This window comes from Gymnoscopelus braueri (assembly GCF_963280865.1).
Source record: "Gymnoscopelus braueri genome assembly, chromosome: 19".
Classification (NCBI taxonomy): Eukaryota; Metazoa; Chordata; class Actinopteri; order Myctophiformes; family Myctophidae; genus Gymnoscopelus; species Gymnoscopelus braueri.
Genome location: NC_137621.1, coordinates 39,914,405 through 39,932,991, shown reverse-complemented (window position 1 = coordinate 39,932,991; position 18,587 = coordinate 39,914,405). Strand labels below are relative to the sequence as shown.

The 18,587-nt window shown below is 42.8% G+C and overlaps 1 protein-coding gene across 3 annotated transcripts in view; it reads right to left on the bottom strand.

Moving 5' to 3' along the window:
* The window catches only part of pxdn (peroxidasin), a 93,282-nt gene that overhangs the window by 64,841 nt on the left and 9,854 nt on the right, over positions 1-18,587 (bottom strand). For all 3 annotated transcript variants that reach the window (XR_013932060.1, XM_080413235.1, XM_080413236.1), the window contains exons 2-3: positions 7,488-7,559; positions 5,219-5,290 (exon numbers count right to left, since the gene is read on the bottom strand). Coding sequence is in view for 2 of the 3 variants with exons in the window: in XM_080413235.1 (XP_080269361.1) it covers positions 5,219-5,290; positions 7,488-7,559 (144 nt within the window). In the remaining variant the exon portion in view is untranslated. The remainder of the gene's footprint in view (positions 1-5,218; positions 5,291-7,487; positions 7,560-18,587) is intronic.

Below are 18,587 nucleotides of genomic sequence, written 5' to 3'. Positions count from 1 at the left end.
TGCTGAGATTTCAAAATAAATCCATGTGTCACTATAGGCATTGTTACGTGTGTGTGTGTGTGTGTGTATATGGGAGCCAAATTATCTGGTACAGTTTAATAAAACATCACTGGGGGTCCCCGGACCCCACTGCCGTAATGAATCGCAGTACTCCGTTTCTTTTTACTCCTCAATCTTTCGTCATTGCCAATTCGCTCCATGTGTGTACTGTGGTCCCTGTTAATGCTAACCCCCACCGTTAGCCTGGGGAGGGTATAGGCAACCACATGTCTCCTCCAATACACATGGAGTCTACCAGCTGCTTCTTTTCACCTGACAGTGAGGTGTAATCCATCAGACAAAACCACAAACACAGCAAAATCGAGAGTGAAAAGGGCAACCTTTGAGACATGGAAGATGGATCAGCTCAGTTCTGAAAGCTGTGATTATATTGGTTATATTCTGGAAGACTTGTAAGTCATATACTTTATACAGAATTGCACAGAGTGAGCATTATTATTTCAATGCTTAATCTAATGAAACCGTTTGTGATGTCTGGGCGACTTTTGTCTTTTTATAACCTTAGGAAAAAAGTATAAGTAGCCTAAGTAAGCCTTGCCGAGCCATGTGGACCATAGGGCAGGAGCCTATCTCCTGTTTCTGTAGTGTGAGGCGGCTTGATCTACAAGTTCACCCCCTGGACATGACGCTAGTTTGTCACAGAGACTTACCCCCAATCCAACCCTTGATGCTGAGTGCCAAGCAGGGAGGCACCGGGTCCCATTTTTATAGTCTTTGGTATGACCCGGCCGGGGGATCGAACCCCAACCTCCCAATCTCAGGGCGGACACTCTAAACACAAGGCCACTGAGCTGGTCAGGTTAGGAAAGATGTGCCCTCATTAAAGGTGAAAATACTAATGCTGCTATATAATCTAATCCAATTGCCCCTTGATAATAGCCAATGTATGACATAGATGGAGAGTGTGGTCAACTTTACCCCCTTTTTTAAGTCAGTTTATGATAGCATAAAACTGCACCCAACACCAGATTCACACATGTAGAGCGGGCTAGTAGCCCGTAGTCCTATATAGTGTCCTATATACACTATACACCTACATAGTCCTATATAGTGTAAACAGTGCATTGCTATTAAGTCCATAACAACTACAGCCTTGTAAGTTATCACGACCAATTAGGACAGGAATAACCGGTAAACTGACTCGACTCTCACTCCAGTTAACGTTTGACATCACTGCAGAGAATCACGCTGAAAACTGGAATGATTATTTAGACAACGTTTAGAATAACAGGAGGGAACTGAAAGGTATATAGGCCTTACGTACGTAGTTCAGAGAAACAAAAGCAGTCACTCACACTTCAAAACATATTCACACATGGCAGTTAATATGGTCCGTGTGTCAACAACAAAAGAAAAGTCAGCTCATGAGTTGGACAAACGGCATTAAAAAAAAACATGTAGCCACAAAAGAGAAAAGTAAAAAAAATCATGAAAAGACATGACAGAGCATATTTTCTTCGCTTCAGGGCTCTCAGCTTTTCTCAATGACTTCCACATTTGAACATGCAACAGACTGAAGTAACATGAAGGGTGATTTATATTCGCTGATTTATATTAGCTTTCTCTGCGTGCCGGTGTCACGCAGAGCATGTCGATCTGCTATTTTCCGTGCGCGACACGGCGCGCAACCATATAGGAATCAGGCATGACATGAGGCCTGTGTTGAATCGTGGAGGTATTTCAGTACATTGAAAGACAAACACCATTGACTCGTGCGTGTTTTCCCTCCCTCATACACGATGGTGAAACGTGACACTAGAAAAGCAATGGGCTTATGGCCATCTGTCCTTTCATCTCTCAACTCCCCCCTGTTTTCTTTTCACCGTCCCGCTCTTTATCGTCTTGATGAGCGATACGGATCTCCCCTCGGCAGATGTGACGCAAAGGATGGAAAGATAAACACTACATACTCCCATTTTTTTTTTCATTTCTTCATTTTAAGTTTATCAGCGCATGCTATTGCATTGGCCAACTCATAATATGCATCTGTCGAGTGTTATCAACTTGCGTGCCAGAGAGAGGATGAATGGTGGCTAAAAATGCTTTCAGTCATACTTAACTTGATAGAAAAGTCAAGCTGAAAGCTGTGTTAAAGACACAGAAATCCTTGGACAATTTATTGAATCTATATAAGCATGTAAATGCATGCATTTTTCACACAAGACTAAACATATTTTGTTTGCCCTACAGCTTTTTCTATAACTCCATACAGGGCAATAGTGCACCAAAAGTGGAAATCATTCAAAAGCAACCACCAATTTTATGATGAATGCTATTAGATGGCATGTTGTTTGGACAGATGCTAGATTCATTGATTACCTGGTATCCTAGTTTCTTTGAGGCACTACATTGTTCCCTTTGCACTCTGCTTGTGTGACTATTTACCTTGTTGTAGTTGACTAGGGTTCATGCTTACTCTGCTTACTCTCGCAATTGAAAGCGTCCGCTAAATGCCTAAATTGTAAATCGTATTGAAAACCACCGAGGATAAAAGAGGGGTAGAGTAGAGAGATGGCTGTTCTGACACTGTGCATACTGTAGGTGACTGACTGAATGCTTGGCTTCATTTTAGGGAACTGGATTACAGGAGCCTAAGGACCGGCAGCCATGTTTGTGTGTGCGTGTGTGTGTGTGTGTGCATGATTGTGCACGTGTGTGCGAGAGCCTGTACTGTACGTGTGTTTACATGCGTGTTCATGGGAGTCTGCGTGGGAAACCGGATTCGGAAGCTGTGGGGTTGAACCTCTAGGGGATAGCAACGGAGGGGCTTTGCTTCTATAACCTAAAAACCTTCTGCGGCTTCCTACTCGGCGAATAGAGCCCAGCGAGAACTTAACTGACCCACCACTAACCAGAAATGATATGCTGTCAAAACCACATGAGAGGAAAGAACTCTTCTTCCTTAATGCCTGCTGCTGCATTCTTGAACGGCACCCAGAAGAATACTCCCCGACTGACCTTCATTACCTAATCCAATTACGAGAAAGAGGGTCTGTGCTTGGCTGAAACTCAATACAGCGTCCATAACAACATTAAAAAACAATGACTAGCGCAAATTAGGGAAAGGCACAATTTAAGGTTGACCTACTTTGATAACAGCATCTAATAAAGAACCTCAGTGTTCCTTGAATAAAAACCACGCTGCACGCCTAATCACTATTAGCCACAGTACATTATGCAAAAACCTATTGAAAACAGACCGGATTCGGGAGGGTTCGGGGGGATTTGAAACTCAAGGCTAGCTTGAAAGTCTTTGACCGCTTTCTGACCTTTTTATTGGGGAGGGGGGGGGGGGGGGTTAAAAGACTTCCGCACGGCCACCTTCAGAGGACATGAAAGAACTTTGGAGGGTGGGCAACAGGTCAGGTACTACGGGGGGATACCATCCACCAAGGGAGGGGAGAAGTTGGGTGTGTGTGAGAAGTGGTTGTGGTGGTGGTGTTGTTGATGGCGGTGCTGGCGGTAAGGGGAGGTGTGTGTGTGTGGGGGGGGGGGTCTTGCACTAATCACAAGGGCTGGGCAGTGTTGCTGGCCTCAGATTAACTCTGCTTTTAAGGGAGAGGTGGCCCTATAATCAAAACCGACCCACGCTTCAATTAGAGCATGTGGAGAGGGGACATTGTGCGGGAACAAAATGTGAACAAAGCGTGTGCACGCCTGTGTGTGTGTGTGTGTGTGTTGCGAGAGAGAGTCTGAAAGCAGAAATAAGCCGACCCACATCCTTGCCACTCTCCCCTCTCATGGCGAGCTGATAGACCAGTCCCGTAATTGACAAGTTGGTGTCAGAAGTAACGACGCGATGCAACGTTAGGCCATGTGTGTTCTACGTGCGAGACAAGAGGAACTAAGTTAATTTTGCACATTTTCGACAGCATCAGACAGGTCTAATGTAAAGCAGTATTATCGCTTCTCCATCAGACAAGAGTCATGAAAGAATGTCCCCTTTGATGTCTGACTTCTCCCCCCCCCCCCCCGATACAGACAAAACAATAAACAGTCAATAAAGAATGCTAAAAAGAGGAAGAAACAGTGGAAACTGAGACCTGAGAGGACCTAATAAATACCCTGACCTCGGGGGGTGGGGGGAGAGGTTAATTCATGGAGTACGGGGGCGCCGGGGGAGGGAATCAGACCACGGAGGTGGTTGGGAGACACTGCTGAGGAGACGTTTTAAAGATTCTTACCATAGGTGAATGTAAACACAGACAGCGCTCTCACCACAACTGAGGCCGGCGGGATCTGTAATGGGGAATGACTAACAAAGCGAGGAAACTACCAGGGCCACAGACAGAACACCTCAGGCTACACACACACACACACACATCTGTTCCCCCATCCTGCCTCCAGATATCCACACATCCCAGACAGATAAGTACAGAGGATAAGACAAAAGAGTGTCTTTTCATCGATGCTCCGTTTTTTTTCCCCCCTGAACTGCGCCGATAATGCTTTGGTCTGGCTGAACCACTCCCCCCCTTCTGGGGGTCCCTGGAACAACATATTTTGAGATGGGGGTCCGCGGCCAAATACATATCCTTTTGGGGGTCCTTGATATGGAAAAGTTGGAGCACCATTTAGAAAACACTTTTAGATATGTATTTGGCCGCGGACCCCCATCTCAAAATGTTTTGTTCCAGGGACCCCCCCAGAAGCAAAGATTTGAGTTACAAATGTTCGCTTTAAAAAAAATAATATATATATATATACAAAGATTTGCACACATTTTCAAGATAAAAAAAAAATAGCAGATCTACAAGCTCATAGCGCGGCATTCGGTGCCGCGCTATGAGCTTGTATATCTGCTATTTTTGGATAGCCAAAGAAATCTAAAATGACAAGGTCCAGTGTGAGTGTCACTCTGGTCGGTTAGAGTGACTTTTGTGTCACAGAGGAAGGGAACGCGCCGACACACTCGCTCTCTGGCTGTTGGCTAGAGAGAGCCTGCCCAGTGCATTCGTTCCTCCGAGACACAAGTCTGAGAAATGTTGGACCGAGCTTTATCTCGGTCTGACGAAAAGGCAAAAAGGGTCAACAGTGACCTTCTGCCTACTGAGTCTGTCAAGATTCAGAGATGACACCGCATTGTCTAAATATTCCACCCCTTGACCTTCTGAGAGATAAAAAAAAACCAACTAAATGCCGCAAGAGACCAACTTACAGATATTTGAGGTTCTCCAGGTCTTCAAATGCTCCCCTGGGAATCCTTCGTATATGATTGTTGTTGAGGAGACTGTCAAGTAAAAAACAAAGTACAGGGATTAGTAGGTGATTCCAAGACGTATTACAAGTGGTATCACGTCTATTCATGGCTAATCCTGTGTGGTGCATGATTCTATTATACCACATCATGACACAATGGAGTACAAGGAAAAGTACCCTTGAAGCTGTCAAAACTCATCTCTCAACTCTGAAAAATGAGCTGCTAGGGGCATCTAGCTCAGTTCCAATATGTTATTACAATTTGTTCTGAAATTTGAAATAACCACAGCTAAGGAACTGACTTTAAATGCAATTTGAGATGGCCTTCCTAGCCTTCACCGTTAACAGTGTACAGTCTGTCTTGGTAACCATTCGGTGGTTTTCCCCCGTCAATGTGGTTTAAGCGGGACAAGAAGAACCGAGAAACTACTCAAATCATGTCAACGACGTTGGACTTATTTTGGATCTAAGACATTTGAAAACGTGAGCAGTCATGTCACTGGCTAAACTGAGACAAACGGGCCTTGGGTTCTGTGCAGCACCAGACTTGTATTTCTGTCTTCAAGACATTGGTATTGGACATGTCTTCGTGGGTCAGAGAGGCTACTATAGGCTTCAGGAGGTGTTCTCTCAGTCAGTCTGTTGGACCAAGGGGAGTTTTACAAGGTTACAAGGCCCTCTACAATAAGCTGACCGTCCGATAGGAAAAGCTGATTTTTACTCCTGTACTGAGGGGATTCTTTACTCCAATACTTTCATTCTTGTATTGAACATGTTCATACAGTATATAAGCCATTCAAATCCAATGCTTTGTTGAGAAGCCACATTTTTGCCAAATATCAGAATAGGAACGCTAGGGTTCATGTGTGGAAGTGCCTACTCTGCATCTATGACAGGAGCAGTGTTGCCACATTCTGTGAGAGAAACAAGCAACCAGGTCTAGGAAAACCAGCCCAAAAGAAGCAACTATGGGCCACATGAGCACTTTAACATATACATCAGCTATTTGAAAATAGCAGATCTACAAGCTCACAACGTGTCGCGATGCGACGCGTTGTGAGCTTGTAGATCGGCTATTTTCAAATAACATATTGCGGGGAAATTATAATAAGCAGACCTGGCAACCCTGGACAGGAGCTGCATTCAGGGGTGCAACATGTTCTCAGTCATGCAAAGATCATCTACCTTACTCTACATGTATGGCAAAAAAATGTATGCTTCAAATATTTGGACAAGTTGTATGTATGCATGATTATCTCGTGGGCTAAGTGTCAGTGGTGGTCTCTAGGGCGGAACCCAATGTGAAAAGGTAACCAAACTGAGATTTCTGTCCAAGATCGAGTGCCAATTACTCCACAGGCACATTTATTTTTGCTTTATTAGCTTAGTGATGCCCTGTCTGGTAACCCTGACATATGGCTCAGTGAGTGAAGTGGAAAAATAAATTCCTCGCAGATTATGAGCTGACCTACATGTGTGAAACCACAGCAGGAACAGAGCGCTAGAATGGGCCTGTGTGTGCACTGCCACTGCACTGCAAACGGCACTTTCGAGCAATGGCAATCGATCCCTACTCTAGCTCAGTGGTTCTCAACCTTTTCAGGCCGTGACCCGCCAAAATAATAATACTGAACTGGCTGGGGACCCCCCAAAATAATCATATTTGAACTGGGGAACCCCCAAAATAATAATATTTGAACTGGGGACCCACCGAAATAATCATATTTGAACTGGGGACAGCCCAAAATAAGAATAATTTGAACTGGGGACCCCTCAAAATAATCATATTTGAACTAGGGAACCCCCCACCCCGACAAGCACTATTTTCAAAATGTTTGCCTCTTTCTTATATTATTTGACCATTTGGCCAATGTTTGCAGTAATGGTCTTTTTTATTTCATTTCTTTGGGCTTAAAAGTCCTTAAATTGTCACTTAACGGTCATCAGGGGACCACCCCAAAATCATGTGGGGACCCCCTGGGGTCCCCACATGATGAGAACCACAGGGTGAGAACCACTGTTCTAGCTTGTGATTTCAAGGCAACAGGATCGGTCCTTTTCAGAATGGGGTCTCGCTGTAGCTTTGAACATTCAACTATGTATGACAGGTTTTCCGGGCCCAGAATGATTGGTGTTTTACAACAGGATGCAAGTACGTAAACTCAGGAAAAAGCATAGAGGCACCAGGTCTACTACAGGGCCTGAGCCGGGAAAAAAAGCAGACTTACAGTGTGTTGAGGTTTTTTAGTCGTCTGAAGGAACCAGGCTGTAAATCCTTGATTTTGTTGAACCTCAGGTCTCTGTGGGGAAGAAGAGAAAATGAAGAGTTTCAAAGAATGAACAGTTTTAAAGAGTTATCGTTTCATTTAATCCATTAAGACCGGGAACGCATCTGTGTCATTTTAAGATTTCTTTGGCTATTCTTTGAAAAGTCGTAGAGAATTTGTGCAAATCTTTGAATATAAATGTTTTAAAGCGAACATTTTTAACTCTGATCTGTGCTTCTGGTATTCAACATATTTTGAGATGGGGGTCCGCGGCCAAATACATATCATTTTGGGGGTCCTTAACACATTGAATGCCAATCGCGTAGATCTACGCGAACCTATTTAAAGCCGCAGCGTGCCAATCGCGTAGATCTACGCGAACCGCCGGTTCGCGTAGATCCCCCCCCAGGTGCACTTTCGGAATTTTTTGATCCATTTCCGGTTCCGGTTTGACGACCGGAAACAGAATTATTTGGGATCCGGTTTTGCCGATCACGTCGGCCCTCGTTCTAATGACGAAACTGAAACTCAATTCTCTTCCTGTAGTTTTTTCTCCTCGCATATCCCTGTTTAACGTAAACCGCTCTAACTACAACCATGGAGCTCCGTTTGACATGTGGTTTTCACTGGTAGATTCAGTGAGATGTCGCCGATGTAAACAGACAGTGCACAGCTCAATCTTAAGGATTTTAACAAGATCTATGGCGACGTGAAAAAAACAACAATAACACGTTGGCACTGGTGAGTACATTATGAGATTAACGTCTGGCATGGAATGTGTTAATATGGAAAAGCTGGAGCACCATTTAGAAAACACTTTTAGATATGTATTTGGCCGCGGACCCCCATCTCAAAATGTTTTGTTCCAGGGACCCCCCAGAAGCAAAGATTTTAGTTACAAATGTTCGCTTAAAAAAAACCTCCAAAATAGCAGATCTACAAGCTCATATCGCGGCACTCGGGATACTCTCGCGATATGAGCTTGTATATCTGCTATTTTTTAATAGCCAAAGTAATCTAAAATGACACAGATGCGTTCCCGGATTGAATGGGTTAATGGTTTAAATCGTCCCTTTCAACAAAACGTGTCATGTGTGGTGGCCTAGATCAAGGTCGTTTTCCCTAATTGGTATAATAAGGGCTATAAATGCTAAACGGTGCTTTCATATACTGTAGCACCTTTATCCAAAGCACGTTACAACGTGCACTGCGTTCACCCACACACACACACCGGAGGAAACCGTGCAAGGCACCAACATGCTCAACGGGAGCAGTCAGGGCTTCCGTGTCTTGCTCAAGGACAAGTCGACACTACCGCAGGGGGATCCCGGGATCAAACCCGGGAACCTTCGGATTCCCAAGCAGCCTCTCCACCTAACCCCAAACCACTGCCGACACTACACCTAATCTTTTTGTGGGAACTTCAGTCCGCAGCACAGCCAGACATCATACGGTAATAATCAGGAGAGATAATTGCACACATTACTCATCTAGCAAGAATGCTATGTATCAAGCTTTAATCACAGAGGTACATTTATGTAATAATTACCCTTAAGATAACAATTAAGCCATTAAGACCTGAGGTGCTGATTCTACGAATGTCTTCTAAATCGTAACAGTTTTCTGAAAAACAAATGTTGCTGTAATATCAGTGGTGCTCAAACTTTGTCATTTCAAGGACCCCCAAAATGATATGCGTTTGGCCTCGGACCCCCATCTAAAAATATTTTGTTCCAGGGACCCTCCACGGAAGCAAAGATTTGAGTAAAACTAAATCCCTTTGAAAATATATATATTCATATATTTGCACACATTTTCAAAAATAGCCGATCTACGAGCTCATAGCGCGGCACTCTGCTATAAGCTTGTATATCTGCTATTTTTGAAATCTTAGAATGACACATGATGCGTTCCCGGATTGAATGGGTTAAGATAACAATTAAGAGGCTCTTTGTGTCCGTCAGCGGGTTTTAGCATCACTCTGCCTGGACCACCTTACCGAGAGAGCCTGCGTAATGACATACAACATGACTTGACACTAATCATTCTCAGTCAAACAGCAAATGACTTAGCATGTCATGATAGGCTTGTGAGACTTAGGTGACGAGCCGACGAGCTTTGTCTGGACTAATACAGCGATAAGCCCTGGCAAGGTTAAATTCTTAACTCTTTAAGACCGGGAACGCATCTGTGCCGTTCTATGAGCTTGTAAATCTGCTATTTTTGAAAAATCATGAAAAGTTGTGCAAATATTAGAATTGTAACTTTTTTTTTGCTGACATTTGTACCTCAAATCTTTGTTTCTGGGGGTTCCTGGAACTAAATATTTTACAAATGTTCGCTTAAAGGTAGGGTAAGTGATATTTTTTGGTTAAAACAAAAAGTATTTTTTTAAAAGGTTAAAATACTATATTCTGATAGTAATCATTGCTATAGAGTGTTTTTTCAGTAACAGATGTCTCCCTGTCTCTCCAGCTCTTTAATAAACAGAAAATACATTTTTCGGTAGGTGTCAAAATCTCAGCCAATCAGGAGAAAGTACCCATTTTTAAGCTTAATTTGTATAGTTTTCAGTTCAAATTTTGCATGCTCATTTCTTAGTGTCATCACTTCCAATTTCACTTGTTTAATCTATATCCTGATTGAGTTCTCTGTCCTGGTTGGATAAAATTGGAAATGAAAAGAACTACAAAAAAAAACAAACTACAAAATACATTTTCTGTTTTATAAAGAGCTGGAGAGACATGGAGACTCTTTATATGGACAGGACACTCTATAGTAACGAGCACTATCAGAACATATACCCATTTTGCAATTATTTGAAACTTTGCAAATCACTTACACTACCTTTAAAAAAATATATAATCCAAGATTTTGCCACTAACTTTCACAAATGTTCAAAAATAGCAGACCTATAAGCTCGTATATCTGCTATTTTTGAATAGGCAAAGAAATCTAAAAATGACACACAGATGCGTTCCCGGTCTTAATGGGTTAACCCCATGAGGCATTAACCACACAGAAAAACGCCGTCCTGAGATGTTAAAATATTGGAGCGTTCCCGAAAGACGAAGATGTGCTTCGGGAACTCGGCCACTTGAACCGTGGGGGGGGGGGGGGGGGCTAGTATAGACCCCTGGGGCATTTCAACAAAGTATATAGGGTTTAAGTGGTTAGCTTTTAATTCATTCGACTTTCAACCACGCCATTTGTTATGCATGTTTTCACAAGACATAGAGACAAAACAAAACAAGAAAAAACAGAGTGGAGCTAACCATTCATACGACAGAGTCCAAAAGCCTGAGTTTGTTTTGCATTAAGACAACTTTTATCTCTGACTTTTGCTCCGCGGAATTCCCTAAATGACTGCCCACCATGTAAACATCTATGCTAGACCAGAAATGCGGGCCATCTATGGTCATTCCTACTTGATAAACGGCGACTGGCGCAACGAGCCACAAACAACCGTAACATGCTGACCGGTATCTGACCCAGCGTGACACTGTGTGAGACCACAGCGTGGAGAAAGCTTCTTCTTACCACAGAAACAGACCGAAACAAGATGAGGGAGCCACAAGGCGGATGGGTTTATCACTGCACTGGGGGAGAGGGGATCAGCCTTCCTGTTGGTTCTCAAACTTTTACATTTCAATGTCTCCCCTTAAAAAGGGATAGTTCACCCCAAAACCTTTTTTTTCTATCGATTAGTCACCCCATGGAAACTTGAATTCATGGATATTGTTTTGTTTTTGTCGCATTCCTAAGCCAATAATGTGATGACCAGCGGACCGGTAGGCAGCGGTTCCGGTAGGAGACAAAAAGGAGACTATTTGTGTCTCCTACCGGAACCGCGATGACTGCCGGTCATCAAATTATTGGCTTGAATGTGACAAAAACAAAAAAAATATCCATGAATTCAAGTCTCCATGGGGTGACTAATCGATAGGAAAAAAAATGTCATTTCGGGGGTGAATATCCCCAGAAAATCCCTGGAATCCACTACTGAGAACCACTACTCTACAGCAAGCTTTCCCTCCCGCTAACCAACAGCATTGTGTGGCAGAACGTTTTGCAGCCCCACACTGACCATAAGAAAACAAACACTGAACGATACTGGGTCACACAAAATGCAAACATCCTTCACTGATTATGCAAGGCTGTCAGCGAGTTGTGACGAACTTAATTTTGATTTCCCTAAATTATTGTGTGGGATCTGAGTGGGTGGATAAACATAATAACAAAAAAAAACGTCTTTCGCCATCTTTACTCCTTCAACAATCGGCAACGCTTGACAGCACCGCCTGTGCAGTCGGTGAAATCAAATCCCGAGCATGCAGATCTAATTCATCTCTTTTTATATCCATAAGCTTTGTATTCACGTTGCCTAGCGACTGCATACACAATAGGGACTGGAGCCAAATTGTACAACGACAAAAAAAAAGAAAAGAAAAAAAGAAATGCCCCCAAACAACACCCGACTATACATTCCTGCGTTTTTTTGCTTTCTCATGTTTCTGTGAAGAAAAGGAAACCGAGCCAAACAACGTGAACTGATTTCATCGCGAGTGAAATGTTTATGGGTCAACTCGCTCTGTGAAAGCCGTCGCATATGGATCCAATCAAGGGGAGCCCAACTTTTCATACGCTCACTTCCTTTCATATACTGTAGGGCTTGCCGAGGGAGGCCAGCGTCTGTGGCAGACACCCTTTCCTGAAACTGACACACTTATCCCTTTGAGACCTGGAAAGCGTCTGTGTCATTTTTAGATTTGAGCAAAAAAAACAACATTATTTTACACTTTGGCTATTCAAAAAATAGCAGATATACAAGCTCGTAGCGCGGCACCGAGTGCCGCGCTACGAGCTTGTAGATCTGCTATTTTTGAAAAATCGTGAAAATGTGTGAAAATCTTTGAATATATATTATTTTAAAGCGATTTTTTTTTTACTCCAATCTTTGCTTCTGGGGGTCCCTGGAACAAAATATTTTGAGATGGGGGGGGGTCCGCGGCCAAATACATATTATTTTGGGGGTCCTTGACATGAAAGAAATTTGAGCACCACTGATAATAATAATAATAGTTTTTCAGAAAACTGTAAACTGGATTTAGAAGACATTTGTAGAATCGGAACTTCAGGCCTTAATGGGTTATTACGGAGCCTCCAACCAAATGTGACATTATACGCAGTGCAAACTGCTTATTTATATACACTATATACACTTAGTTAGTTTATATCTTCGAGAGAGATATAAACGGGTCCGTTTGGTTACATTTGTACTCTCTCAGAGTTACAAATGGATAAAATCACACCGAGGGTTTTACTGTGTGCACTGGAACCCACTGTACAGACATTGTTGCTTCTGGCAACGTGCGGTATGTGTAGGTGACAGCTTACGTACATTCCATGAGGTTCTGAATATCGTTGCCGTCGGGAAGAAACCTCTTATCTCCATATTCTGACTTTTTGTGTTTTTCGTAAATTTAACGCCCTACTCGATCATTCTACAGCGTCACACAAAAGCATCAAAAGTAGCAGATCCACAAGCTCGAAACACGGCGCGAAGCGACGCGTTTCGAGCTTGTCGATCTGCTACTTTTACCGTTTTTGAATTTTTATCCTGAAAAGTCACAGTTTTGGACATATGAGGTTTCCACCCCGACAGAGACGATATTAAGGTTAGCATTCAAGAGGAAATTACTTCATATTGGACCGTAAATCCAAAATGATCAGCTCATGCGCTATACTGTGGCTTTCAAACCAACATAAAGTCCAAAAGATTACATTTTAAGATTAGGGGCAATTAAGCTTAAGCCCTTCACAATTATCGAAATGACTCTTTGCATCGGGGCTGGTCAATACGACTTCAAATATCACACCTTTTTCCCCCTTTTTATACTTTTGACTCGATTACGAGTACGACTGATGAACAATTATTTTGCACTTTTTTCTTTACACTGCCCTCATAGTTCTCTGACAAGATCTGTGCTGTAAATATTATGGGCTCGCTGTTTGTGAGCGCTACCATTGTATAACATAACACAGGTCTTAAGTGGTTAATCAGACTAATCCATTTAGTCAGTTATAAAAAAACAATATGTATACGTCAACACATTAAGACCTGAAGCCGATTCTACGAATGTATTCTGAAAAACGTATGTTTCTATGTCAGTGGCTCAAACTTTTTCATGTCAAGGACCCCCACCTCAAAATATTTTGTTCCAGGGATCCCCAGAAGCAAAGATTTGAGTTAAACAATGTTTGCTTTAAAAGAATGTATATTGCAAACATTTTCAAGATTTTTCAAACATAGCAAATCTACAAGCTCATAGCGCGGCACCGAATGCCGCGCAATGAGCTTGTAAATCTGCTATTTTTGAATAGCGAAAGTGTAAAATAATGCTTTTTAGCGCAAATCTAAAAATGACACAGATGCGTTCCAGGTCTTAGGGAGATAGGTGCAGTAGCGTTAGGAATGCATGTTTCTGAAGGCAGCATGCGTTGCGCAGGGAGCAGAGTCGGTGCACTGCCAGGGCATGCAGAGGCAGGGTCTGTCGTACCTACAGTACCTGCCTCCATTTCCTGGAGGGGGGGGGGGGGGGTAGACGGGGGGAGGAGGAGGGGAGTTCAGCCTATACTGTACATGCTGGTTCAGGCAGTAGGGGGGGGGGGTCTAAATGTATATCGTTGCTGTTGGGCATATATGTTTGAATTTGAATCCTGAAAAGTAGGTTTTGGACATACTGTACAGGTATGAGGTTTCCCACCTGACAGACGATGTGCTTAAGGGGATAATATGATCTAATGATAAAGGGGGCCATATGCTCTTTGCATTCTTCAAAGTATATAGTGTTACCTTGCAGTGAAACATACTCACTGAAGCGTGATTTGGGTTCTAACTGGAGCTTTGGGTAAACCCCGCCCCCCGGAGAGCCGCTGCAATCCAAACCGCGCCCCCGACCGTCTCCATTGGCTGGCTGGTTCCAATCCACAGTATATGTTTGTCAACTGTTGCTGTTAAAATATGCTAGTCTGTTATATAGGTTAATAATTGCTTCTCTGCTGACGCTATCCAAAGAGTTTATAAATACATGCAGACTGTTGCTGTTAAAATACGATAGTCTGTTATAGGTTAATATGAATAATTGCTTCTTTGCTGGCTTTATTATAGTATTAGATTATAAAATAATGCATCATTGAATGGCCATGCTCTCTCTTTCTCTCTCTCTCTCTCTCTCTCTCTTTCTGTTGGGTAGAGCGAGCTTGCTTAAATATTGAGAGAGCACCACCATCGTTTAAAAAAAAAGAACGAACAAGTTGATATTTCAAGAGATGTTTGTAGTGGAATGAGGAGATAATTACGGCTGCAGGAGCAGCTCTGTTAACCTCTGCATCCCTGTGATACTGATCTAGATGATATATAAAATATATTGAGAGAATGAGAATATATTATTCTGCCTGTAAATGGTCGCTTTCATTGATGTTTCCTCAGCAGAAAAACATACGTTCCTTTTTTTATTTCAATGGATTAAGTTACAGCCGTCTGCCAGCCTGCAGACGGATGGATCATGCCATATTGATAATTATCGTCACCAAATGCTGTCATATGTGCCAAGACTGAGAACGGTATAACTGTACAGGAAAATAGGGCACGTGAGAACAGTTTAGCCGTGTGCATCTATTCATAAACTCTTTGGATAGCGTCAGCAGAGAAGCAATTATTAACCTATATAACAGACTAGCATATTTTAACAGCAACAGTTGACAAACGGGTGTCCATCAGATGGAACCAGCCAGCCAATAGACCATATTCACATGGCGGCCATTTTGGAATTTTACATTGAAAATGCCACCCGTTGCCGTGGCAACCGGGTGGCATTTAATTTACTTAATAGCAATATGGCGGCCGCGTGGAGACGGTCGGGGACGGGGACGCCGTTTGGATTCCAGCGGCTCTCCGGGGGCGGGGTTTGCCCAAAGCTCCGGTTAGAACCCAAATCACGCCTCACTGAAAGCGTGTCCACCGTATTTTGGAAAGTGATAATCGGATTTATTATGGCTATGATCTGGGCTCAGCTCTCTGTGTGTGTGTGTGTGTGTGTGTGTGTGTGTGTGTGTGTGTGTGTGTGTGTGTGTGTGTGTGTGTGTGTGTGTGTGTGTGTGTGTGTGTGTGTGTGTGTGTGTCTTACTCTTGCAGCTTGCACTGAATAGACATTTTTCCCTCTCAGAGTAGGCTAAATAAGGTCATGGCACAATTGCATTGAACTTGACTGTGGTTATTTACACTATGTTCTCTTCAGTGTAAATAGATTGAAGGACAAAACTAAATTAAATGATCTGCACTGGTAAGCAAAGTAGATTTTGTGGTAAGCACTTCTGGGGAAGAAGCACTCCCAGGGAGTGAATGACTCTATATTCTAAAATCAGCTGTTCCACTGTGGTTTGTCATCAGCTAGTGACAGACTGCTTGGGAATAGAATGAGTCACACCACAGGAAAAAACAGTAACAAGCATGGCTCTCCGCCAGCAGACAACTTGCTAGCTCTATTGGCACATTCGTTCAAGATTCCTCAGCAAAGGCTTCATTCAGCAACCGGAGGTTGTCGAGGTTTTGTCGCCAGAAACACAGTCGGCACGGACTGACGAACGCTCTATGCTATTTGCTCCGGAACTTATGGACTTAAGGTCCTTGCACACTGGTGCGTCTTTTCGTTGCGTTTTTTTTACAACAATGAAAAAAATTGAAAAAACAATGAAAAAAAAAAAACGCAACGAAAAGACGCACCAGTGTGCAAGGACCTTAACTCTGTTAACTCACGTTAATGAGGCACTATGCCAACTGAAGCTATCAGCAACACAAATCAAAACAGTCGTGCAGAATAGATACTCCAACCGTTTATTCCTGTTCTCACCTAACAGAAAGCAACAAAACAACTCAAGTATTCCCGAGTAATGAAAGAAACCATCATAAAAACAGGAAAACAGGGGGTTTGATTTCACTTGAATTCTGCTTGAAAACAAATAAATTGCCGTCCATCGACCCATACAACAGGGTAAGACTGCAATTTGTACAATGGGGTTGAACAATGACAGAATAGCCCAATAACCATTTAACCATATAAAATGTTGTGAGCTTGTACAGTAGATCCGCATTTATTGCTTAGATATTCAGTCAACTGAGTATAGGGAGTAAAGGGGTATTTCACTTTAAAATACTTCTGGGGTCATTTTGAACGTCTACTTGGGTTATTTGTGTGCACCCCAGAGAGTTTTTTTTTTAAAGTTGCTTGATTCAATATTTAGATATTGATGTTCATTTTATCAGACACTTCCTATGAAAACACTTCATACTCAATTTTAACCATGTTAGACTCATTAAAAACACACATCCTTGGTTCTGGTGACTGTCCTTCTATGTGAGGGGGCCATGTTTTTTCAATTATGTTTTTGTATTATTTGTTTTTGAAAAAGAAATAAAATGAAAAAAACAAACACGGCCCACTCACGCATTAAATGGACAATGATAATCACCAGAACTAGGGACGTGTCTTTTCAATTTCTGACGTTACAACGGGTTCATAAGAAAAAACTGTTTGGGGTGCACGCAAAAGCCCAAGTAGACATTAAAATGACCGCAGAAGTGTTTTAAAGTGAACTACCCCTTTAAGTGGTTAAAATTGTGAGGGGAAATAAGACACAGATAAGAAACTGCTATTTCTAGGTAATTAAATAATGAGCATAATCATATGAAAAAAGAAAGAAAGAAAAAAAAGAGCTCTCTACTTCAAAAAGGACAGGAATGCATTTAACCTCTCCATATTAGTCAGTTGTCTCTGGGGTTTAGACAGCATGTCTGAGATAAACAGGCCCAGAGAGTGAACTGGGCTGATGCAGGGACAACACAGCTGTGTGCCTGGATTAACACTACTTTATCGGGTCAATGAGTCTCTAACAATATTAACCTTGCCACGGTGGCACTGACAGGTTCTGAGACATGAGACAGATGGGTCACATTCAGCTCTTCCACAAGTACATCCCTAATACTTTACAGACCCACAATTTGGATTAGTAATAGTCCTTGATAGAAAACATGGAGTGGAATTATGTTAAACATAAGTGTAAGGATTCTGCTTTTCTTGCCAAAAGTGAAGCTATACGGCATCTTCATTATGGAGGGCCTACTGTACTGATATCTTTGTCAGCTGTGCATGTACACCAAAGGACTGACATCTGACATAAATGAGCCATCATAAATGATAAGTGTCCGCGTGTGAGTGTGTGTGTGTGTGTGTGTGTGTGTGTGTCTGTCTCCTGTCTGTCAACAACAGCTCTGCTAACGACTTTTCCACATGCTGGACGACTGACTGAAGGTGCTTGAAGTCGTTCTTACTTCACTTGAACAACAGAGGCCCGTCCTGTCTGAACCTTGGCTTGCACCAGAGTGTTCGTCTTGTGAGGTCATCTGGAGAGGTTTGCACTTTGCGGTCTAGGTTTTAACCGCTTAAACCCTATTATTACTTCATTGACCGAGGTCCTCCAGGGGTCTAAATACTTGGTCCAGTCCTTTTTTCTCTCACTCTACAACCAAATCTCTTCAATGAAAATAGCCGATTTAAAAACGGGCTATTTTCGATATTATCTTCTATTTTTGCTGAATATTCACTTAATTAGGTTTTCTAGACAGACAGTAGTTTTCCAAACATGCGCAAGGGACCCTGACACAGCAGGACAATGTCCATGACACTACTTGGGAACAGGATACAGCACTGTGTTGTGCGCTCTGCGAGGTTGGCTGCCCAGCCGGTCTTAATGATTCCACACGGGAAATTCCATCGAGCAAATGGCCGGAACGATAAGAAACCAGTCGTCTGATACCACTGGCTCAGGAGGCACAGTGGCTGTCTGGGAACCGAGAGGGCTCCGGTTAGATTCCCCAACGCCTCCTCATTTTGTGTTGGAAGTGTCCCTGAGCAAGATACAGTACTGATCCCCTCTACCTGCTCCAAGTGAGCAGGTGGGTGCCCTGCATGGTTGCCTCTGCCGTCTGTGTGTGAATGTAAT